Source organism: Dipodomys merriami, unplaced genomic scaffold (assembly GCF_024711535.1).
Source record: "Dipodomys merriami isolate MVZ:Mamm:240054 unplaced genomic scaffold, mDipMer1.0.p SCAF_676, whole genome shotgun sequence".
Lineage (NCBI taxonomy): Eukaryota > Metazoa > Chordata > Mammalia > Rodentia > Heteromyidae > Dipodomys > Dipodomys merriami.
In genome coordinates this window covers 175922-200840 of record NW_027206264.1, presented here as the reverse complement: position 1 = coordinate 200840, position 24919 = coordinate 175922, and the positions used below count along the sequence as shown (strand labels likewise).

General features: G+C 38.4%; 1 protein-coding gene across 1 annotated transcript in view; it reads left to right on the top strand.

Moving 5' to 3' along the window:
• The window catches only part of LOC138815864 (carbonic anhydrase-related protein), a 91604-nt gene that overhangs the window by 41981 nt on the left and 24704 nt on the right, over positions 1–24919 (top strand). The window contains exons 4-7 of the mRNA XM_070005241.1: positions 16538–16633; positions 20590–20652; positions 22244–22292; positions 23570–23682. Of these exons, the coding sequence (XP_069861342.1) occupies positions 16538–16633; positions 20590–20652; positions 22244–22292; positions 23570–23682 (321 nt within the window). The remainder of the gene's footprint in view (positions 1–16537; positions 16634–20589; positions 20653–22243; positions 22293–23569; positions 23683–24919) is intronic.

Below are 24919 nucleotides of genomic sequence, written 5' to 3'. Positions count from 1 at the left end.
TTTAAATTTTAAGAAAACAGTTTTCTGACAAGCATTGTGGGAAAATATTGCTCATGAACATAACAAAGCACACTTTTTTCTTTCACTAAGCAGGCTCTGGATGTTACAAGCCTATCTACATTCCCGTCACTTCCTGCCTCAATACAAATTCAGTTCAAGGCAGCACATGCTTACTGTACACTGTAGGAACTTTGCAGAGTAGTGTAATGGCCTTGCATGATGAGTAGCTAGTCTCATTATGGCTGAGGCTGTGCCCAGCTAGTTTTCCCAGGAGCTGGTAGCAAGAATGTTTACTCACTGCAGACATGCTGTTAGCATTTGGCATAGTCTTCCTGGGTCACTGGTATGTCTTGGATTGCATTTTCTCCATTTTTTTCTGTTTGTTGATGTTGTTGTTGTTGTTATTGTGTGTATGTCTTCTTGTTGTTGTTTCTACAGAGAATTTTGTCATTTGTCCATGCTTCAGATTATCATTTTCTTTATGAATTCTTCCCAGCTTAATCTTCTTTGGAATAAGGTGTATAGAGGAGGAGCTGAAGGGACAGAATAGATGTCCAAGGCCTGGCTCTCACTTGGTCATGTGACCCTGGGAAGGTTACTTTCTTTTTTTTGTACTTTTTTAATTGTAAAAATACTGTACAGAGGCATTACAGTTACATGAGCAAGGTAATGAGTACACTTCCTATCAAGCATTATTGCCTCCTCCTTTGTTTTCTCCCTACCATCCCTTCCCTCCCAGCTCTACAACTATACCCCACCCCCAGCCAAAGTTGTAAAGTTCGTTTTCAATATAGTGTCTTGTACATCTCATTGTTACAATGGGTCAACCTGTATCCCTATTTAAGCATATTGTTTTTTTCCCTTCCCCTCTCCGAAGTAGAGAAGTGTATATACAAGATGCAGGGCACCGACATCAAATACAGTGAAAACAGGGGTTAGACCATGGGGAAGGAACATACAAAAAAACAAAAAAAAATCACTTGGTACATTATAAATGCATTAGAAACAATAGTTTATTTTCTGTGGTTTTCTTCCCTTGATAAAATGTAATGGTGGTGATTTTCTTAGTCTGTTTTGTGTTGCTATAACAGAATATCTGAGATTGGCTAATTTACAAAGGAAAGGGATTCATTTAGATAACGGTTCTGGAGGCTGGGAGGATGAAGAGAATGGCATTGGCACTGGCACCTAATGAGTGCTGCGCGCTGTGGTGTAAGATGGAGAACAGCAGTGCAAGTGGGCATGTGTGAAAAAGCCAAGTTCACAAGGTAGCCTCATTTGATGATAAGCTAGTCTTTTGGAACAAATCCAATCTTTGGAGACCAAGAATACACTGCAAGGAATATTAATCCTTCTTACAGATCAAATCATCTTTTATAGGCCTCACCTTCTAATAGCCAGCACATGGCATTCAAATTTCAACCCGAGTTTTAGAGGAGACAAACCAATGGTAGTTACAGAATCTACCATTACAAAAGATGCTTTGTTTTCACAATACTGGGAATCAAACCCAGGGCTTTGGACATACTGAGCAAGCACTGTACTCTTGAAAAGCACTGTTGGCCTACTATAGAGATGTTAATGAGAGTTGAATGAAGTCATATTTGTAACAAACAGGCCCCTGGAAGAAAATGTGATGTCAGTACTCCTTAAATCCATACACACTCCATCACTTTTGTTGTATGCTTATTCCCCTAAACCATCTTTTCTTTCTATTTGGTTATAGCATTTATATTTTTATTTGTGCATACCCTGTATTCTTTATAAAAAGATTTGGGCTTTATGATTCTAGTGTCAAACACTAAAGTCTCAGATCGTGCTTGTGCACCATACATGTTGCCACTATTTCACAATTGTGTTTATCAAGTGCAGCTCACATGTAGGGGTGAAAAGGAGGTCAACAGACATAATTCAGTGGTTCACCATACATTATTAACAGATTTAATCTATAAATGACTTACATTACACAACACTAAAACCCTTTGATAGCCTCTTTAGAAAGTAATAATAATAAAGGGAAAAATAGACAATTCAAGATATAGCAATTGGTTTGCAGCCATACCTTACATTTCTGATTTTTTTAAGAAAGTGAGAAATAGGACATTAATGAAGACACCTGTGTTGAATAATCTGTTTTAATTGTTTCTAATCTTACATTAAATATTAAATATTTGAAGGAGATGCAGTTTCCTTTCTTTGAGTTACATGACCTCACCCACAGGATTTTGAGTCTTTTGTAATGGATTTGCTGAAGGAAGCATTGTCCTTGGAAGAAAAGGCCACTAGTGCTATGATGTGGTATTCCTAGAAAAGCAGTAATATTAAGTAAACAAAAGGCAGTTAATCAGCATTCACAAAGGAAATTCTTATAAAGTACATAAACTCAGTGCTTTTAAAATTGAAGATCCTAAATTCAAAAAACACTACAGATACTGTTTGCTATTAATATATTAATGGCACTCTATTTCTCTTTTACCTATGTAAGACAATACATAATTAAGTTTAGATAAGCATAACAAGTGGGTGACAGAATTTCAAATCAATTCATTTTACATTCCATGCTTTACACTGCTTTGTCACCATTATTTCTGTCTATACCTTGGATATCCTTCTCTGAATAATAGCTGTGTAATACACTGACAGTGACATCTTAAAGTGCAGCTCCAAAAGATAATATGTACTAAATCTCCATTTATCTGCAGGCGAATGGGCTGCATCAATACAATTAAGAGCTTATCGGGAAAGAAATGCTGTTTCTTTGTTAACTATTTCTTTTCAGTGACTTAACAGTCTAATTTGTTAAACATTTCACTTCTGACTTCTTTTCCTTTTCTTATTCCAAAGTTTGGTATATCTTTCTTTTGATCGCCAGTATTCTAAGGATAGTTGAGACATAGCTGCTGTTGCTGCTGCTCTTCCTCCTCCTCCTCTTCCTCCTCCTCCTCCTCCTCCTCCTCCTCCTCCTCCTCCTCCTCCTCTTCCTCTTCTTCTTCTTCTTCTTCTTCTTCTTCTTCTTCTTCTTCTTCTTCTTCTTCTTCTTCTTCTTCTTCTTCTTCTTCTTCTTCTTTCTTCTTTTTCCTCTTCCTTTTCCTCTTCCCCCTCTTCTCTTCCTCCTCCTCCTTCTTCTCCTCCTCTTCCTCCTCCTCCTCCTCCTCCTCCTCCCCCTCCTCCTCCTCCTCCTCCTCCCCCTCTTTCTTTGAAGTTTCTAAGTTTTTAAGTTTCTAAATATTCCTAGCATGTGCAAAGACTCAGGTTTGATCCCAAGCAAAGCACAAACAGGAATGTCATAGCTTTTTCTGGGTGCTTTGAGAATGCATGTTTTGGGTAGAACATGAATAAGTGAGGCATTTGGCTTGTGAAATTTAAAATCTGTTGGAGACAACCTTACTTGGGACTGAAAGGTGCAATTAAATAAACACAGGACATAGAAACCAGGACTAGGCTTGATGGCTCCTTTCCCTCTGTGGATCTTTGCTGTACAGTAGCTTCACTCAGGGGAAAGTTCTTAAGGACTGCAGATTGGGAGGAAAGTGGTTTCTAGGTTGCCTAGAATACTTGCAATTTATATGAAAATTCATAGCAGCCTGTAATCTTTTGAGGTTTTACTTTGGACAATTAGAAGAATAGACTAAAAGAATACTGAATGTCATAGAAGTTTGCTTATACTCATGCATATTAATTTTCCTCATTTTTAACATGAAGGAATATAGCTAGGAGTCTGTGGCACAGACCTCTATTCTAGCTACTTAGGAAGCTGAGATCTGAGGGGGTTCAAAGCCAGCTTGGGCAGGAAAGTCCATGAGATTCCTATTTGCAATTAATCACCAATGAAAGAGGGCTATAAGTGGACTCTTTGTTTCCAATTAATCACCAAAAACCAAGCTAGATCTAGAGCAGTGGCTCAATTGGTAGAACACTAGTTTTGAGTGAAAAAGCTGAGACAGTACCTAGGCCCTACTGAGTTCAAGCCCTAGTGCCAGAACACACACACACACACACACACACACACACACACACACACACACACACACACACACACACACACACACACACAAATGACAATCCTTCACAATTTCTAGGATGAGTATTCTTGGGTGGCTTTTGTCTGGGTGCCTTCACATTCTTCCTTTCATTGCTCAGAACTGCCTTAGTAATTATAAAAACAACACATGCAAATGTCTTTCTGTCCTGACTTCTCTTTGCTTCCTTGCAGCTCTTGTGGCTTCCTTCTAGGGTATTTGTGATGTTGTATCCTAAATCAGATATATTAATCCAATCATGAGAAAATGGAGAAGCCACATTTGGAGAGGTCAAATTTTGGAGTCTTGATTGCAGCACTAGCGGCCTGCAGGTGGCCAATTACAAATACCTGCAGCTAGCAAATACACTTACCATAGTTAGGAAACAGAACCATGAAGGCCAGAGAGGAAAGAAAGAACAAAAACAATACCAACAAACCAATTCAGCTCCAATGGAGAGGTGAATTGGGATGCCATGGTCACCAGGAGCCAGGAGACAGGACACGAACATGGAGACAAGTGGTATGGCATAATAGCACCTGGGCCTAAATAGGGCCAGGGTAGGTGACAGTGTCACAGGAAATTCCCAGTCCCAGGCACTGGATCGACAGGTTTGGTAATCTAGCAGCCAGATGCTCACTCCTGCCTCCAGGGATTCAGACATGCCCATCACCTGGGAGGAGGGACTCCTCTTCCCCTCAGACCCTACCATTAACCATGTAGACCAGATGGCGTTGGCCAGATCACATCGCCCTATTTCACACTTCCTTCAAGAAAGTCTTCTCATTTGTCCTAATAGCATGCTGGAATTTTTCTGTGTCTTCCTGCTTATTTGGTATTTCCCTCTTTTTTATTTCCCCAATTTCAGTCCTTAGTCCTCTCTCAAAGTATTGTCCACATGTGGATGGATACTCCAAGGTCACATCTCCCTTGTGGTACTTGAAGTCTGCAACATGAGGCCCTTCTTCTCAGGGTGGCTGCAGTTCTGTGTCTCTCTAAATGGTACACAAGTTTTCTTGTTCTGGTCTAGTTTAATTTAGGTAAAACTGAACCCATCTTACTGTTGATGGGGAAGGAGATAACTGGAAATCTCACTTATCCCTTCCTACTTTTTCCTTTTCCTTCATTTCTGTTGGTTCAGATTCTCCCTCACTTCATTCATACCTTACTGCTCATCTTGACTCTCCAGTGGCATTCTACCAGATGCCAAGGAGGATGGAGTGATTTGCCTGGGTGTGTGAGCAAGGTGGAGAAAGGCATTCCCAGTGAGCAGAACATGGTGAGGGAAGAGTGGGAAGACTCAGTGTCAGGCTTGTTTTGAGCATTTGGGGATAGGATGGGAAGATAGCATTTGAGAAATTTAAGCCTTGGATGAGCAGGAAATAAAGGCAGTTAGAGGCTTTTGAGCAAAGCAAATGTGGTGAAAGCTGGGCTCAGGAGGACTTAGTCTGGCTTTGTATTGTAAATGATTAGGGACAGAAAAGGCCTTGGTGAGTTGGAGATAAAAGGTCTTGGTCCAGGGTCTCAAGAGTAGGATTTTGAGCTTCTACCAAGGGTCAGTGAGAGGATACTGAGGGAAATTGCTGTCAGTTCTAGAAATCTTTAGCTTTAGGTGACAAGATGACAGCTGAAAGGAAATGTTATTACGCATTTGCAAGATAGGAGACTTCACAAAACTTGTATGAGTGCACAGGACTGGAGAAAGAAATTTATGAGTCATAATTGCCTTTTCAGGTTTTTACTACTTTTTCCTTCCCTCGTGATTCATTCCTTTGTACTCTAAGGCTGTCATGTTATTTGTGTTAATAATAAACCTCATTTATCTTGAAGATAGCTCTCTTGTTAAGCTGCCATGAAATCTTCAAACTTATTTTTTCTCGGTGACACATAAATTATTATAAGGCTATGGCTTGTCACAGTTTCATAACGTTGGACAAATTTATCCATTGTGTCGTTAAGTATAGTGAGATTAAAGTTTCCAAGCACTAATGGTAGAGCAGTGTAATCGAGTGCAGGAAATTTGAATCTGTGAGTCCTATAGATATAAAACTGTGAGAGAGCATTTTACGTTTGTTTCCTATGGTCTGGTGTTCTAGGAGGAAGGCAGAGTGGTGGTCATACTGCTAAAGAAAAGGTGAATCATTTCATCATTGTGACACATGCCTCGTGCTGAGGCTTGAGGTAGGGGCTTGGATAGGAGTGAGCAAAGAATGGGCTTTGGTTGTCAGAGAAAACTACTTTCCTCTACTCTGACATGCCTGTGTTGAGACCAAGCCAAATGTTTTGCCTTTTGAGGGAGAGCAGCTGCAGTGAGCCTGCAAACTGCTGCTTACTTGAGTTGAGGAATTCCCAGCATCTGCCTTCCAACCTTAGTGGCTCCAGTAGGGATTTCGGTCCATTGGCTAACTTGAAGACACTTCACCCTACCTGCTTCATGAGGTGTCTGCAAATTCAAAACCGTCAGGCTTCCAATGCCCTGAGTGAGTCTGAGTTCACCCTGTGGAGGGAGGGTCATTTTAATCTAGTGGTCCCCAAGGAGTCCAGATAGCAAGTACAGTCACAGTACCATTCAGTGCTGCAGCTCCTTACCAATGGTAAATGACATTTATATGCTTGATCTTGCCTCTAAACTGCTTCCCTTCATCTTGTCTTCACCCCTTGCTTCAGTGCCTTCACTGGCTATGGATATCTAATGCTCATAACAGCGGAAGGTGCTAGGAATATAATAATAAAGAGGGCATGTGGGCAGACCCGAAAAGGCATGAATAATCCAAGCTAGTGAAATACCGTTCCCCTTGTGTTACAGAGACTGATGCTCAAAGGAGTTAGTGACTTGTGAAGTTCACAGAGGTAAAGAGTGGCAGAACTGAAAGAGAATCTCGGACCTGTGATTCCTAACGCAGAGGTCTTCTGTGAGAGCACACTGCCTCTGAGAATTCCAGTCAAGGGGTAGGAGAGCACCATGTTGCCACTTCTCTATTCTGCCCTTGCCCTCGGGCAGACACGCCCCAGAGCGTGTCTGCAGGGTTGGACTTTGAAGTCAGTCTTCTGAGGCCCCTCTGCTCATAATAGCTGTCTATTGGACCGCCCAGGAGTGAGTGTGTAAGAGGATTAGGAAAAAAAATGCTTTACCTCCATCACACTCAGGCTGCTTTTTTTCTAAACCACATACTGAGCATCACATATAAAATAAATATTTTTCAAATGTCTTTGTTTTACCACCCCATTAGACAAAACCTTAATATGTGTCTATGTGAGTTTCAGCCACACATTAGCATGTAGACAGTAGTTCTCTTATTTGAAGGGGATGGATAGCATATGTATACAGAGCACTTTTCCTATGCATATGTACCTGTAATTCAGGGTTTAATTTATGAATTAGTAACAGAATCATCATAATAATAAAACTCACAATTCACTACAGAAAAGTACGATAGTAAAGTTGTTTATCACTCATGAATTTGCACTCACAAATTATTGGTGAATTATTTATAGAATATTCGTACTGCAGGAAGAACTATAAATGTTGAAAGCAGAATCAGTGATGAAAGGGGATTACTATATGCATTATATATCTTACAAAGCATAGAGAAATTGAAGTTATAAGGGAATGAATAAAAATAAATATAAGTAGTTCAAAAAGGTTTTTCTGATCACTTGAGGATTTTTTAAACTTTCAGTATGGGGTCTGCAGCGTGAACGTAGAGCCTGGGTGCTGTTCCAGAGCTTTTTTAAGTTCAAGACTAATTCTCTACCATTTGAGCCACAGCTCCACTTTCAGGTTTTTTTTTACTAGTTAATTGGAGATAAGGAATCTCACAGACTTTCCTGTCTGGGTTGGCTTGGAATTGTGGTCCTCAGATCTCAGCCTCCTGAGGAGGTAGGATTATAGGAGTGAGATTCTGGTGCCTGGCCATTATAAGATTTTTATTGAATCATTTTTCTGTTTATTCATACAGAATAAACCCCAAACTTCGTTGTTTTGTTAGGGTTCTTTCTGTTTGTTCCTGTGGCTACTTACCTTCTTCACACTTAAACCTCCTTTAGTCTCCACGCTTTTTTTTTACACAATGTGCATTAGTCAGGCTTCTATAGAAAATCAGAAGAGAAGGAGGGAGGAATAGAGGAGGGAAAGGTAGGAGAGAGGAAGAGAGACTGACAGAAACAGAGATAGAGCAGGTATAAACATATATACATAGTCTAAAGGCTGGAAATTTGGGCAGGCATTCATTTTGAAGATTGAAGACTGGCAACTCAGGAGGAAGTTTTTTTTTATTGTGAAAATACTGTACAGAGGGGTTACAATTACATGGGCAAGATAATGAGTACATTTCTTATCAAGCATTGTAGCCTCCTCCTTTGTTTCCCCTTCCCATCCCTTCCCATTCCCCCCTCCCCCCCACCCCTCACCCAATCCTCCCTGCCCTCCCTCACCCCCTCAATAGCACCAAATTTGTAAAGTTTGTTTTTGACATAACGACTTGTACATCTCATTGTTGCAATGGGTCCACCTGTATCCCTATTTAAACGATTTGTTTTTCCCCTTCCCCTCCACAAATTATACCAACATCAAATACAGTGAAAGCAGGGGTTATACTGTGGGGGAGGGACATACAAAGCAACAAAGAAATAATCTTATAAATGTGTTAGAAAGAATCCCATGAAAGAAAAAAAATTGAATACATATCTTAGAGTTCATTTCCCTAACATCAACTTATCTGACCTTTTCTGCTTGACTCAGACATATACTAGTTATTGCAAATAAGGGAAACCATGGGACCTATGTTTCTTTGGGCCTAGCTTACTTCACTTAATATAATTTTTTCCAAGCCTTTCCATTTCCTAACAAATGGTGCAATGTCATTCTTTCTGATGGAGGCATAGAATTCCATTGTGTATATATATCACATTTTCTTGATCCATTCATCTACTGAGGGGCATCTGGGTTGGTTCCATATCTTAGCTATGGTAAATAATGCTGCAATAAACATAGTTGTGCTGGTAGCTTTAGTGTGGTCTTGTTTGTGAACATTTGGGTAACTGCCCAAAAGTGGGATTGCTGGATCATAGGGGAGCTCTATGTGGAGTCTATTCAGGAACCTCCATACTGCTTTCCAAAGTGGTTGAATAAGTTTACACTCCCACCAACAATGCAGTAAGGTTCCCTTCTGTCCACATCCCCTCCAGCATCTGTTGTTATTAGAGTTCTTGAATATAGCCATTCTAACTGGGGTGAGGTGGTATCTCAATGTTGTTTTGATTTGCATTTCTCTTATGGCTAAGGGAGGGTGAGCATTTCTTCATGTGTCTATTGGCCATCCTTCTTTCCTCTTCAGAGAAGTCTCTCTTTAAGTCTTTAGCCCACTTATTTACTGGGCAGTTGTTTCTTTGAAGATTTGTTGTTGGGGGATTTAATTTTTTGAGTTCCAGGTATATTTTAGATATGAGAACCTTGTCCATTGTATGGCTAGTGAAGATCTCCCAATCCATGGGCTTTCTATTGATCTTGCTAGCTATGTCCTTTGCCATGCAGAAGCTCTGAAATTTCATGCAATCCCATTTGTCCAATCTTTCTTTGATTTGTTGTGTTTCTGGGTCTCTATTTAGAAAATTTCAGCCTGTGCCAAGGACACCTAGGGTTTCTCCTATTCCATCCTGTAATGTTCTCAGAGTGTCTGCATTGACTCCGAGGTCTTTGATCCATTTGGAGTTGATTCTGGTGCAGGGTGATATAGAAGGATCTAGCTTTAGTTTTCTACAAGTAGTTAATCAATTTTGCCAGCACCATTTACTGAAGAGGCTGTCTTTCTTCCATTCTATTTTTTTTAGCTCCCTTATCGAAGATTAGATGGCTATAGGTCTGTAGGTTCATTTCTGGGTTTTCAAATCTATTCCATTGGTCCTGAGGTCTATTCTTGTGCCAGTACCAAGCTGTTTTGATTACTATGGTTTTATAATAGAGTTTGAAATTTGGAATTGATATTCCTCCAGCACTGTTCTTTCTGTTGAGGAGCGTTTTTGCTATTCGGGGTCTTTTATTGTTCCATATGAATTTTTGGATTGCCTCTTCTATTTCCTTGAAGAATGAGGTTGGGATTTTGATAGCTATTTTGAATTTGTAGATAGCCTTGGGAAGTATTGCCATTTTCACGATGTTGATCTTTCCAATCCAGAAGCATGGGAGTTTTTGCCATTTTCTGTTTTGATTTTCAGGAGGAAGTTTTAACCTTGTACAAAATTGAGAGAATTTCTGCTGTTCTGAAGGACTAAAGGTTTTTTTTGTTATAGCATTTAGCCAATTAGATGAGGCTTGCTTATACTGTGGATGGAAATTGGTATAATTTAGTGTCTATGGACTCAAGTGTTAATCATATTAAAAACAAATGCCTTCCCCACAACATCTAGATTGATGTCTAACCAAACCCTAGAAGAACTCACAGTGCACATATTCCTAGTGGGTAATCCAAGCGGAAACAAAAAACCCATTTGTTTACAAATTGATGAGCGTTATCTCCAGATTATTTTCAGAGAGTAAATTGTTAGGACTGTGTAAGAACTCATGTTCTTAAGGTAGTGCCATTGGTCCCAGCCCATTCCATCTTCTTTCCTCTTCTAGAAGCTACCTCAGGCCAGCTGTAGTGTTGTTGCTGAGTTAATTATTCAGGCTGAAAGACTGGGATCTTTCAGATTGAGTAGAGGAGTAAGCATTAGATTTCCACAAAATACAAATGACCATGGAGTTAAATTAATCGTACTGATTACAAATCAGAAGATAATAAAAGAGTCCAGAGATACTCACAGACCTGCCCATGATCATCACATATCTACCAATGTTTTCTTTTGAAGAAAAGCTGAATCTCAGTTTAAAAAAAATCAGTTCTCTCAATTTCTAGGGTAGTAATCTGAAATTTCCACTAAATAGCAGAACAGGCCCAGTGAAATGAACAACTTACTCTTATCTTCAACCCAAAATACCATCACTACTATCTAGTACTTCATTTACAAGCAAGCTGTGTCATCAACAAACTAAGATTCCACTTCATTGAAAGTGGAAATGAATGAAGCCATTCTATCATGTGCCATCCACATTTGTAAAAATGGACTTATTATGAAGCCTTTCTAATAAATCCTGAATTTATTTATATTTTGATGACCACTTCTTTAATCATTTTTAGCCCCTCCTTACAATAAGCTATCATTATATTTTAGAATTATAGAATATAAAAAACACTTACATTGAAGTCTTTCCTCAAGGAAAAACATAATTTATTCTGTTTTTATGGTTCCTAGGAGAAATATCCATATCGTATCTTCATATAATACAATATCATAAGATATTGTCTTATTTACCTAATAGAGAATATTCAATACAATTAATTTCATTGAAAGCCTTGTTAAAGGTTTATGCATAATATATGCTTCTAAAAGTAACAGGAAATGTAATGATCCTACAGCTAAGAGATCTTCCTGTCTGTGACATTTTCTCCAGTCTTCCCTCCCTCCCTCCCTCCCTCCCTCCCTCTCTTCCTTCCTTCCTTCCTTCCTTCCTTCCTTCCTTCCTTCCTTCCTTCCTTCCTTCCTTCCTTCCTTCCTTCCTTCCTTCCTTCCTTCCTTCCTTCCCTCTTCTCTTTCTTGTTTTAAATTGCATCTTACTGTAAAGGTGATGTACAGAAGGGTTACAGTTACATAAATAAGGTAATGATATACTTGTTTTCTAACAGTGTTACCTCCTCCCTCATTTTCTCTCACTTTTCCTCCCCTGGACTTGTCTCCCCCCAAGTTGTAAAGTTCATTTACAATTTAGTGTCTAGTGAGTATTATTGTTGCATTGGTTCATCCTTTGTCCCACTGTTTCTGTGATTCCCCTTCACTGTTCCAAATCAGATAAACTTATACAAGAGAAAGGGTGCCAAAATCAGAAACAGTGACCACAGGGAATAAACCAGAAGAGAAAGAAAGACTAAAACAATAACTGAAAACAGCACACTAAAAAAAAAAAAAGAAAAGAAAAGCAAAACCACCACAACAAAACCCTCATTTCCATATCATGGAATTCATGTTGATTAGCATCATTTTATATGGTCATCTGTACATAGCTATTGGGCAATTGTGATCCTCTTTTTTGTCTTACTGGTACTGGAGCTTGAAGTCAGGGCCTTGTGCTCTCACTTGGCTTGGCTTGGTCATAGCTGATACTATACCATTTCAACCAAATATCTAGCTCAGCATTTTGCTGGTGAATTGAAGATGGAGTCTCATAGACTTCACTGTACAGGCTGGCTTCAAACTGTCAATCTCAGTCTCAGCCTCCTGAGTAGCTAGGCTTACAAGTCTGCACCATGTGCAACCTACCTAGGCTTTCCTTATTCTTGATTATTTGATAGTTTTGAAAGTCCTGATCAGGAATTTTGTAGTCTGTCCCACTAAAATAATCTGGTGTGCTTTCTATAATTACATTGTGGTTCTGGAATATCAGGTGGAAGAAGACAGCAATAGAATTCTATTTTATCTAGTTTTGAGGACAGCTACTGTCAACATGATGAATTGCAGCTGATGTTGACCTTGATATACCTTTTGATTCCTCTACTATAAATTCACTCTTCACCCTTTTCTGCCCTGTAGTCTGCATTGAAGTCATCATGCATAGCACACGGGATCCTCCAGTTCTGAAAACACACAAAACGGGTTCTTTGAAGAGCAGGTGTGAGTGACATTGTTGAGGGAGGCAATCACCATCCCCCAACAACCTGTTCTTTGTTTATTATTGTTTTATTTATGAAAAAGATAGCTCCTAAGAATGTTTTGAGGTCTAAGAGAATGTCAGATTGAACCTTGGCCTAGACCTTCCTTAAGACCAGTCCTTATCTGTCCCCCTAGACTTCTATGTGATTGTTACAGCTAGAGAAGAAATACTAAGACTAGTCTTTTACTATTAATTGTAAACATGTTATAGAACACGAGTTTCTCAAAAGACAGTGCCTTGACAATTAACATTCACTGGGAAGTTACAGTTGGCTTGTGAGTTTTTTTTAAAGCAGGTATTCATTAAATATTTATTATTTGAATGACAAAATAATTTCATCCAACAACATTTTTTTTATTTGAAAATACTGTACAGAGTGGTTACAATTACATGGGCAAGGTAATGAGTACATTTCTTATCGAGCATTGTTTGCCGCCTCCTTTGTTTCCCTTTCCAATCCCTTCCTGTCTCCCTCCCCCCCTCCCCCTGCCCCCCTGCTCCCTTCTTCCCCCTTTCCTCCCACCAGCCAAAGTTGTAAAGTTCGTTTTTCAACCTAACGTCTTGTACATCTCATTGTTGCAATGGGTCCACCTGTATCCCTATTTAAGCAATTTGTTTTTTTTCCTTCCCCTCCACAAATTATACCAACATCAAATACAGTGAAAGCAGGGGTTATACTGTGGAGGAGGGACATACAAAGCAACAAATAAATTATCTTATAAATACGTTAGAAACAATCGCAAGAAAGAAGAAACATTTGAATCCTTATCTTGGAGTTCATTTTGCCTAACATCAACTTATCTGACTGTTTCTGCTTGTCTCAGACATATACTAGTTATTGCAAATAAGGGAAACCATGGGACCTATGTTTCTTTGGGACTGACTTACTTCACTTAATATAATTGTTTCCAAGTCTTTCCATTTACTAACCCAGATGCCCCTCAGTAGATGAATAGATCAAGAAAATGTGGTATATATACACAATGGAATTCTATGCCTCCACCAGAAAGAATGACATTGCCCCAACAACATTTAAAATATGAGTTTAGCCAGGCATTGTTGGCTCAAGCCTGTAATCCTAGCTACTCAGGAAGCTGAGATCTGAGGATCATGGTTCAAAGCCAACCTGGGCAGGAAAGTCTGTGAGACCCTTATCTCCAATAAACCACTCAGAAAACTGGAAGTGGTGCTATAGCTCAAGTGGTAGAGCACTTGCCTTGAGCTGAATCGCTTAGGGACAGTACCCAGGCCCAGAGTTCAAGCCCCATGATCGCACCCCTCCCCCCAAAAATGTGAGTTTAATTCTTCAGATTTCACATCATCTTATTCCTCTCCTGTGCTTTAGTTTCTAAAAGGTCAATAACTTTATTTCTTATGGAATATTCTTATATTCATGGTGAATAAATTGGAGATAGTATAAAATTAATTTAATTCAAAGTGAAAGGTAGAATCCTACCAGATTTATACTGTTGCCAATTGTCTGGACTGAAACAAATATAAATATCTGTTAAAAATGTATAGTATCCTCCAAATATATTTATTATATTCTACCATTTTAGGTTTTGTTTAAAAGATTTAGATTTTATATGAGACTTACTATCCAGGAAAATTTTAAATTATGTAATGGAAGTCTTCAAATCCAAAAGTATTTATATGTTTATCGTTTGAAATGGCAGTACAAGAATCAAACTTTTCAAGAGTAAAAAATATCTGTTTCTAAAAGGAATATACTATGGTCATAATTTTCTTTTTGTCAGTCATGGGGCTTGACCTCTGGGCCTGGGCACTGTCCCTCAGCTCTTCAGCTCAAGGCTACTGCTCTACCACTTGAATCACAGCACCACTTCCAGTTTTCTAGTGGTTTATTGCAGATAAGAGTCTCATGACCTATCCTGCTCACACTGGCTTTAAACCACGATCCTCAGATCTCAGCCTCCTGAGTAACTAGGATTACAGGCATAAACCACTGGTACCTGGCTCATGGTCATAATTTTATGCTTACATGTCACACAAAGATGGGCTGTTAGTGGAGAGTTATTTTGTACAGTTGGTATTTTTAATTCTTCTTTTGAAAATTGGTTAAAAAACGTAGTTTTCACCTTAGGAAAAGAAGTTTGTATTTCTTCCATTTGAAAGCTGTCTGTTCACTTTTGTAGATCTTTTACATTATGTGCCATCCATAATTTTGCAAAATACTTTAATCTTTTCCTTTTCATATTTACTAATTCTTCCAGCTCTTTTTTACTTGTGGGCTTCTGTCTTTAAAATTCTTCAGGATCATCTGCTAGTTTAGCCACATTGAGTCCATAGCTTCTTGCAACAACTCCTCTGGTTATTTGATAAAGGAAAGTGACAAAATCAGGCTCCTGTTCATCTTCACCTGAATTCTGCTTGCTTTCATTTTTGTTAACCAAGGACCCCATGTGGTAGTTTACCACCTGTTGGGAGTAACTTTTTTCTAGTTCACAAACTGGTGGATAATGGGTGACAAACAGGATTAAGGATTTCTTTCACCTGTGTTTTTCACAGTCCCATCTTCACTGTATTAGTCTGTTACTTGTTTCTATTACTGATTTTATTACCTCCCTCTAGTGGCCAGTTTTATAGTCTTATATTGCACATGGACAAATTCAGCAGTGGAAAAATTAGAAAACTGACCATCTTCATGAGACTTAAAAACTATTTTAGTATAGTTGCTAAAATAGTGAATTTTAGTTGTGTGTTTTTGTATTGAAAGCTAATTTTCAAATGGGGAAATGTCTTAAGGTGGTAAATGACACAGTTGATTAAAAGCTATAATGAAGATAGTATTTCTGGCAGAAGATTTTACCTAGTGGCTGCTATACTAAGAAGCTCAGTCGCAATTTGATTTTTAATGAGGGAGCTCAGCTGGTCGCTTGCAGGTGTTTTTCAGTGTTGTAGGAGCAAGGGAATGCTCTAGAGACACTTGGAAGCTCCACAGATATATAGGCTTCTCTGCTCTCATTGGCATTTTTTCACAGAAAAAAATTTCTATCAGCTCTATCTAGTTCTATTTAGGTTTACAACAGCCTTTGTTATTTTACCATGGCTTAAAAATAGCATTTCTTTAAATAGTGTGCTCTCTTTGGTTATTCTAAGTTGAAATAATTTGCCAGTATTTGAGACTGGCTTCCTATAGTTTCTGGTGGAAATTCTGGGTGGATTGAAAATAGAAATCCAATTTCTTTATTTCTTCTTTTGCCCCCCACCTATCTATCTATCTATCTATCTATCTATCTATCTATCTATCTATCTATCTATCTATCTATCTATCTCTGTCTGTTCGTCCATCTGTCTGTCTGTCTGTCTGTCTGTCTGTCTGTCTATTATGCTGGGATGAAACCTGGGGCTTCTCATATGTACTACACAAACAGCTTCTGAGCTTCTGAGCTAGCTCACTAGCCGCCCCCCCCATGCTTTGCTCTACCTTATACTCTTCTTTGAATGAATTATGGTGTTTGTGCCCAGATCTGGAGTTTCATTCCATTGAGATCCAGAGGGAATGGCATTTAGGAAAGATAATTGAATCAATAGGAAATCTTTGAAATTTCCCTTGATGTGCTTCTCCTGAACTGAATTCAAGGAAGAAGTAAGAAGGAAGAATTCCTGTAGAGAACTCCTATTCAGGCAACAGTGTACCTGTGGTTTCCTTGTTGCACAGATACCATAGAGATACAGTGAAGATGAAGATACACTTTATTTGTGCATACAAGGAAGGGCACTAGTGATATGATGTGTGTTTGTCACCCACCAGCTGCACCTGATCCACTGGAACTCTACTCTGTTTGGCAGCATTGATGAGGCTGTGGGGAAGCCGCATGGCATAGCCATCATTGCCCTGTTCGTTCAGGTAAACCATTGTTACAGTTATACTGATTAGAAGATGCTGATTTCCAAGTCATATGTAAAATACTTTCTATTCTTTCAACTTTACTACTCAGAGGTAAAATTCAAACACATATACAAAGAACACTGATCATGTAAAAATATAAAACTCCATCTTTTCAGTTCATGAGAGTTCAGCCAAATTCCTTGCTAGAAAATAGTTTACTTATTATTTTCCTCAGTGTAGCATCCAGAGTCTTGGGAGAAATGATTTTGAAAGCATCTCCTGAAGGTAGAGTTCATTTCATTTATGAAGAAGAATTTCAGAAATACCTTTAAACCCAAGCTTACTGCAAAACCTAAGAAAAATCAATAATATAATCATGTAGTGTATTACTTTAGCTCTTTGTTATTAATAATTTTCATTTGAAGATGATTTGAAGTTTCTTATAGGAAACATGACACGAGATAAGACCAGAGTGTTGAAAGTATAACAAGTGTCATAGCATTTAAAAGCATATCATTATTTTTAAAATGAATTCTCTTCTCACTATTTATTATGTAACTTTTTATGGGCTTCATATTCTCTCTATTTTATAACTGCATATATATGCTTTATATACATACACACATGTATATATACACACACACACATATATATATAGCAGCACAACGTTACAAAGTATCAATCAAAATGATTTAACTAATAACTTGGTAATCTTGTTCATTAAAGACATAATTTTAATTGGGTGCAGTGGTTCACCTCTCATCCCAGAAACAGAGGCAGAGGTAGAGGGACATCCCCCTTCCCTCCTGGGGGCTGGCTCTCAGCTTAGAGCAGTGGAGAGGACATTGTGGCCAATGAGTATGGACTTACCTTCTAAGAAGCTTGACTGGAGATAAGTACAAAAGAGGCAATTGCTAGTGGTATTTATGAAATTAAAGATCTTGTATTTCTGTTCTAAGCAACAAGAGTTAGTACAGTCGTTGAGTTTAAAAATATTGAAAAAGAGAAAGGAAAGCATATACAGAAAAGTCTTAGAGGAGAAATGAGTGCATGAGCTGGAGAATGCACATAGATGGAATGAGTTGGATTGGTGGCAAACCATCCTTTCTCTGAAACAGAGGGCCAAGAGGAAAAGGGCCAATTTGGAGGCAAAGAGAGGCAAAAAAATTAGGGTAGTTCATGACTTATAGCCTCTGGTATATCTGAAACAGACAAAGCAACATTATTTATGGAATGAGGGATCAAGGGTGTGTGGTTGGGCTTTGGATAGCTTAGAGGGGAGGAGAATAAACAGTAAGGGGGAGAGTAAACAGCCACTTGTGTCTGGCCCTCATGATTGTTCAAGTTAGCATATGACAGTTTTCTGTCCAGGCAAAGAAGAGCAAGGCATTCTAGCTAATTGTTGTGCTGATCTATTGTATCACAGATGGCCAGAGAAGATATAGGGATGGAGACTTGCTGGTGGTGGAAGAGATGGCATTCAGTCCAGCAGAGAGAGGGCAGGAAATGAAGTCAAGAGAAGCAAGAAAGCCTTGGTTCTTAATGATTAGTAAAAGAAAAGAGAGGAACGGAGGAGGAGAAAGCTGAGCGATGTAAGAATGGTCAGAGAGAATGGTTGTTTGGACTTCAGATGAAAATGAATGCAGGGTATGGTCTCAGTAGGTGCGCTGAAGGTGAAGGATGGAGGGGTCAGGTTTCTCACAAGGCTCTCAGGAGGACAGAGGAGGAGTGCCTAGGAGGAGTGCCCAGTGGGTCAATAAATGACAGTGAAGACATGATGGCTTCAGAAGTAGACAATCAACTAAGGAAAATTGTCTGTGCTTTTGAGTGAGAGATACTAAATTAGAGGTGATATTGGAAGACTGACAGCTTTCTTCCTTCTCCCTGGGAGACTGCCCAGTGTCCACAGGAAGGCCTAAGAGAGTTACAGTCTGGAGAGACCTAGACAGGAGATAGTGGGAGGCCATGTCAAGAACAGAGCCATCCTGTATACAAGGAGTACAATGGACAAAAGATGAGACAGAGTTAGAAGTGAAAACAGGTGGAACAAGGTTAGACTCTAGTAGAAGAGAAATGCCAGGAGTTCTTTGTGGTGGTAAAGGATGGAAGAGTGAGAGGAAAGAGAGTAATTGGTCTCATGGTCCCAGTCTCCTTGGCAACATTGATGATGAATGGCTGTAGGATTGTAGTGTGAAGATGGTTGGCTACACTTGGTTTTTGGTGGTCATAATCTCTTCATATAAACTTTTTGGTAAAAGAAGGAAACTCACAAAGTAATTGATGCAATTTGTTGTAGTTTTTGTGGGTAAAGTTTTTATAGATAAAAATCTTTATGGAGAGAAGGAACAAATTACAATGATTAAGTGCTCTGTATGTAAGAATCTGTATTTGATGCTGAATTCAGGTTACAAATGCAAGGATAACATGAATTGAATTATGATGTGACAGACGGGGGTGGGGAATTTCCAGGTACACAGTGGGACAGACACGTATGCTTCTTATTGGCTTTCTGAAACCATCACCCTGCATTGATAATTTTATATGGCCTAAGAATGATGTTATCAATATCCATATGATTCTTGGTAGAAAAAAATTGGGTTCTTGCCCCCATACTTGTCTGTGTTCTAAATAATTTAATTTAATTTTAACCTTCAACCATGTGACTATTATCTTCTCCACTGTGTTGCTGAGGAAGAATATAGAGGTTGAAGTAAACCTGCCCAAAGTCACACAACTAAAAAGTGGAGGTACCAAGATTAGAACCCAGGCAGTTAAGAAAAGCTGCTCACTCCTAGACCAGTGCATTATATGGCCTAACAATGTGCAGATGTGGACTCTTGTTAGGGTTTAAAATCCATCAGGAGATATATGAGGTGGAGGTAGACCACAGCTAGAGGCACAGGTGTCCAAGTTTTGTCTCCTGGTTAAACCATTAAGACAAGGATGGTTCCTTTCTCCTGAGGATAAAGCTTCTTCTTGAGATTGTGATTTCTTCCTTATGCATACATTTGCATTAGGTGTTCTTTTAAAATAAACTTTAGAAAGTTCAAAATTTTGCTTAGAAAGTAGCATATACCTTTGTTACAATGAACTGATTGGTCTGCCTTATATTAAGTGTTGTTTGTCTCTTTTCTTTATTCTGTGTATCTCACAGTTTGTTGATGTTGAGAGAAACAGAGACTGTTTGCAGGTTGACAGCTATGCTTTGTTCTTGCAGGCTGTCCTGCAAAAATGTGGGTGGAGGAGCAAAAGCTAAGTATAAGAGATTGTTTCTGTGAGGGATTAAGTGACCTCTGCTGTTACCTTCTTCCTTGTCACGGACCTCACCAGCTGTTAAAAAGTTAGGACTCAGCTTATATTTTTCAAGTCTCAATATTTTGGGAGCATTTTTGTAGGTTAAAATATGTGAAACATAAAAAAAGGGCTATGAAAAATATCCTTATTCAAGAATAAAGAGGTAGCTGTAGAATTTTGACTACTGATGATGATTTATAACCAGTGATAATTGAGAAATGAGTTCTCATTTTGATAACTTTAACAGAAGAAACCATATACCCACTTTTATGAGTTAATAAAAATTTTCAACTTTGATAAAATATTTATATCAGTAATCTATAAATGCCAAAGGTAAAAAGGCAAGGGTTTTGGGCATGTACTGAGTCGTATTAATTCAGAACTCTTCCTGACAGTTTTATATAGCAGCCTTTTATGAATTGATATATGTGACACTCTGACTGATACCTATAGGTAGGAAGATGAATTTAAAATGGATTCTTGGATATCATAGCCAATTCTTTATTCTACGAGCTGCTACAAATTTAGTTACATTTAGTAGATAGTGGCCTGGCTATAAATAGAAAGGTCATTTTAATTCCCTAAGTAGGAGGATTTGACCCTAGCTTCTGATAGTTACTTTAATTAAAAGCTGAATGTTAAAACTGTTGTGTTTGTGGTTTATACTTTATATGTTTCAGATAGGGAAGGAACATGTTGGCCTGAAAGCCGTGACTGAAATACTCCAGGATATTCAATATAAGGTAAATCATTATTTAAAAGGGAACAGGAATACGGAAATGTAAGAGATCCCAGTGCCTTCACACAGAGCTCTCCCATATCAAGATTAGCTTCATTCATGGTCCTACCCTAAAGAACCAGAAAAGGTATTATATTTAATAGTTATGATTAAGTCCAGTGTAAAGTAATAGATTTAAAAAATCAGCAAAGGGAAAAGGCACCAGAACAAGCTTCTGGTGTCTCTTCCATATAAGATCTTGTGTGCATGCCACTGATTACCTCAGCAATGATGTAATGATGTGTCACTACACATGTAAAGTGCTAACAACCAGGGAAGCTCACCTGAATCAAGATGGCTACAAATTTGATAAGGGGTTGGTCATGTAAGACTGTGTGCCTGCCTATCTAACTGCCCTCAGGAACTTAGTCTCTAGCCCCTGGAAGTCCAGCCTAGACAAGAGAAGCAAGGTATAAAGGAGGAGAACATGTATTTCCAGCCCATATTTGTTCCGCAGAAATGAGCTAGAAAATCTCCCTCAATTTTTAGCTGATAAGAAATTAATCAACATCAGAGATGGGGTCAGGGAGGTGGACTAGAGTTTATCCTGTATAAAATAGTTCCAGAAAGAAAGGAAGGAACTTGTGATAACTTTCCCTGTTTTATTTGTGTTCACAGAGTAATCTTATAGCAGAAGTTCAACCTGTTTTAATAGGTCTATGTGCCACAAGAACCTTCTTGAAAAAAAACCTTAACCTTATGCTTGTTAGGCACTCTGCCACTTGAGCCACACCTCTAGCCCCTTTTTGCATTGGTTGTTTTTGAGGTAGAGTCTCAAGTGATAACTGAACTGTCATGGACTGTGGTCTTCCTATTTGTGTCATTATGCCCAGCCATTGAGTGAGATGGAGTTCTACCAAGTTTACTGTCTGGCCTGGTATTTACCCCAATCCCCTGATCTCTGCCTCCCTAGTAGCTAGGTTTGTAGACTTGAGCCCACTGCTTGCCTGACTTCAAAGACCATTTAAATGATACAATTTAAAATAAAACCCCTAAGTGTAAATTATTGAATGTGGCACTGATCGTTCCTTTGAAATTTAAGTCCCTCTTTGGAAAAAAAAATTGATGAATTTCAGATCTCCTTTTCTGAATGAGAAAGCTCCCTAAATAGATCCTAGCACTGAATCTCCAAACCCAAATGGCACAGATTTTTGTCCAGCCAGATTGCAGTGCCACTTAGGAGCTGAGCTCTACACAAGAAAAAATAATTTCAAAGAATATCTCAAGCCAGTTCAAGTGTTTTACTCCAAGATATAGTCAGCCTATGTTGGGTATGAATGTGTTAGAAGCAGAAAAAAGTAGTTTATACATGACAACTGGACATTAATGGTAAATTCCATGTCAAGAATTATGCAGTAGTAAATAACCACAGACTCAAGTAGGAGTGGCTCTTTTGGAACTCATCAATGTTGCTGCAATGAGAAGAGAGCGACACACCTCCAATCTAGGCAACCTGATGAGATCATGGAGAAAATGGATTCAGTCCTAATAAATTTTATTCAAAAATTAGGGATTTTACCTTAACATGGAGTAAATATTTGTTTTTAATTTTTCAGGGAAAGTCCAAAACAATACCTTGCTTTAATCCTAACACTTTATTACCAGGTAAGCATGTCATTTATGGCATAAAATGAATTTTATCTGTGAATACTGAATTTTATCTGTGACACTGCTTCCTGTAGAACATATGCAACTGTGTGCTATTAGTGAATAAAGTTTCTTTACAATTTATCTTCTCTGTAGAAGATACCAGTTTCAGATGACCATAAATATAGGTCTAAAATTTTTGGAATAATAAAGAAACTCTTTGTCACTGGCTCCATTAATCCATGAAAAATTTCTTGGGATTAACATTGCTACCTCTGTGAAAAGTTTCAGTATAATATCAATCAGTGAACTTCTTATTCATCCATGTTAGAGTGAAATAAATTTTGTATATAATTTTACAAGACTACATAATTTAGTAATACTGTTATTTACATATTATTCTAATTGTAATTTTGTTCCTATAATAATTGTGCATAAGATACTTAGACTATAACTTGGAGTTCTAGGAGGCTTTATATAGAATTTTTATCTTGACTTTTTCTGCCTAAAATGTGTTGTTTTGTAGTGTTTCAAACAACATGAAATAGGTCAATTCACTGTATATATCCTTTGCTTTCTATATTTAATTGCTCTACAACAAACCAATTTGTTATGTGTTAAGCAAATACTCATGTTCAGCCCTGAAATCTTGTGATGTATAACTAGATGATTTGATAAGAGTGATTTGCTTTTCCTATTATATTATGACTTTAATATTTTACTGTTGAAGAAGCAGTGGAAAGTGGGCTAGAAACTCATGGTTAAAAATATAGCTTTGAAGCCACCCTAAAAGATTTCAGTCCTGCGTCTGCCAGTTACCAAGCTGTGTGACCTTGGGAAACTTACTAACTTGTGATTTACTTTTCCCATCTGAACAGTGGGGCTAATAAGAGCATCAATCTCTTTGTTTTTTTTATGAAGGTTAAGTGAATTGATGTATAATACTCAGAACAGCAGTTGGCACAATGTTTAATAAATATAAGGCATGAATCAGTGAGGTAGATCATCCAGTATTAAAAAAACCTAAAACATTAATAGATTTTCTAAATAAAATTTGACAGATACGTATAGTAATCCATTGATATAAATCACTGTAAATAAATGGATTATTTATCATGTTGTCTTCCATTATTTACTCCAACAGTGATTAATTTAAAAATACATTTGTGAACTTCTACCTTAAAAATGATATCTCTCTATGAAGTATTATTGGGTCAGCTTATAGCTTGGGAAGTTGTTGGTATCTTCAAGATTAATTACCTGCATTTTCATGACATGTCCATGTCTGTGCCTAGACCCTCTGCTGCGGGATTACTGGGTCTATGAAGGCTCTCTTACGATCCCACCTTGCAGCGAAGGTGTTACCTGGATATTATTCCGATACCCTTTAACCATATCCCAGCTACAGGTGAGTATGCTCTTTTAAATCTTTGAGAGTGAAATTTTGAGTTAAAGGTTAAACATTACTTCTGTAAAAAGAAAATGTCTGTTTCATGTTTGAGCTCCCTTTAGACCAGTTGCACCTTTTCAGATGAAAGTTAAATGTCTTGAGCTAGTGAAAGCCAAGGAAAGGTCAAGGATGAACAAAACCCAGTACTCATTTATGACCTGGATTTTATGTTAGAATAAATAGAAGTAATAGAAAGATCCAAACTTTTGATTAGTTCAATCATTCCTCTAGGTGGTTTTCCCAAATGGAAGAAAAAGGCCTGAAAATAAGGTGTGGGTGCTCATTATCTCTATGGGTCCCATGCAGGCTATTTGCTAGAGCTTCCTTGGCATGCACAGAGATTTCTGTGTGTGGAGAGACAGTGGAGCTGGAGTGAAAACTTTTAAAATGTTCATTGGCTTTACTTTTGGTCACTATCCTGTAGTCTTAAGTTCTGCTGGTGCTATTGGTGCTTTAAATACTAATGTAAGCTAACTGGGGTGGAACATACCAGTAATCTTAGCTATTAGGTAAGGTGAAAGGTCAGGAGTTCCCGACCAGCCTAACATTAAAAAAAAAATGATTGGGGTACTTGGGGAGTCAGCTGACAGAACGTGTGATAGCTACAAGAAACCCAATAGATAGTAAGGCAAATAATTATACTTGTCATGATTAATTAAACAGCAGTCTAAACATTCACACAGTGAGAACAAAGGAGGATATTTTTAGGAGAGGATCACAAGAGCTCAATAGTTACATGCATATGACCGTATAAAATGATGCTTATCAAAATGTACTCCAAGAAATGGAAACAAGAGGCTTTTTTATTGTACTGTTTGCATTTTTTTGTTTTTTGTTTTTTTTCCTTTGGTGTATTCCCTTTTGACACTGTTTTTTGATTTCTGTACCCTTTGTCTTGTATATAAGTTTATTTGATTTGGGAAAGAGGAAGCACAGAACCAGTGGGACAAAGGGTGAACCAATTCAACAGTGAAACTCACTAGATACTATGTTGGAAATGAACTTTACAACTTGTGTGTGTATGTGGAGGGAGTCAGTTGGGAGGGGAAATGCCGCGGACCGGGTTCTGTCCGGACGACGGAGGATACCTAGGGGAGGAACCTGGAATAGGATGGGGAGATGGCAAACAGACAACTCACACACATTAGGAGTGGATGCTGAGTGCTGAGTGCTGAGTGCTGAGTGCTGAGTGCGA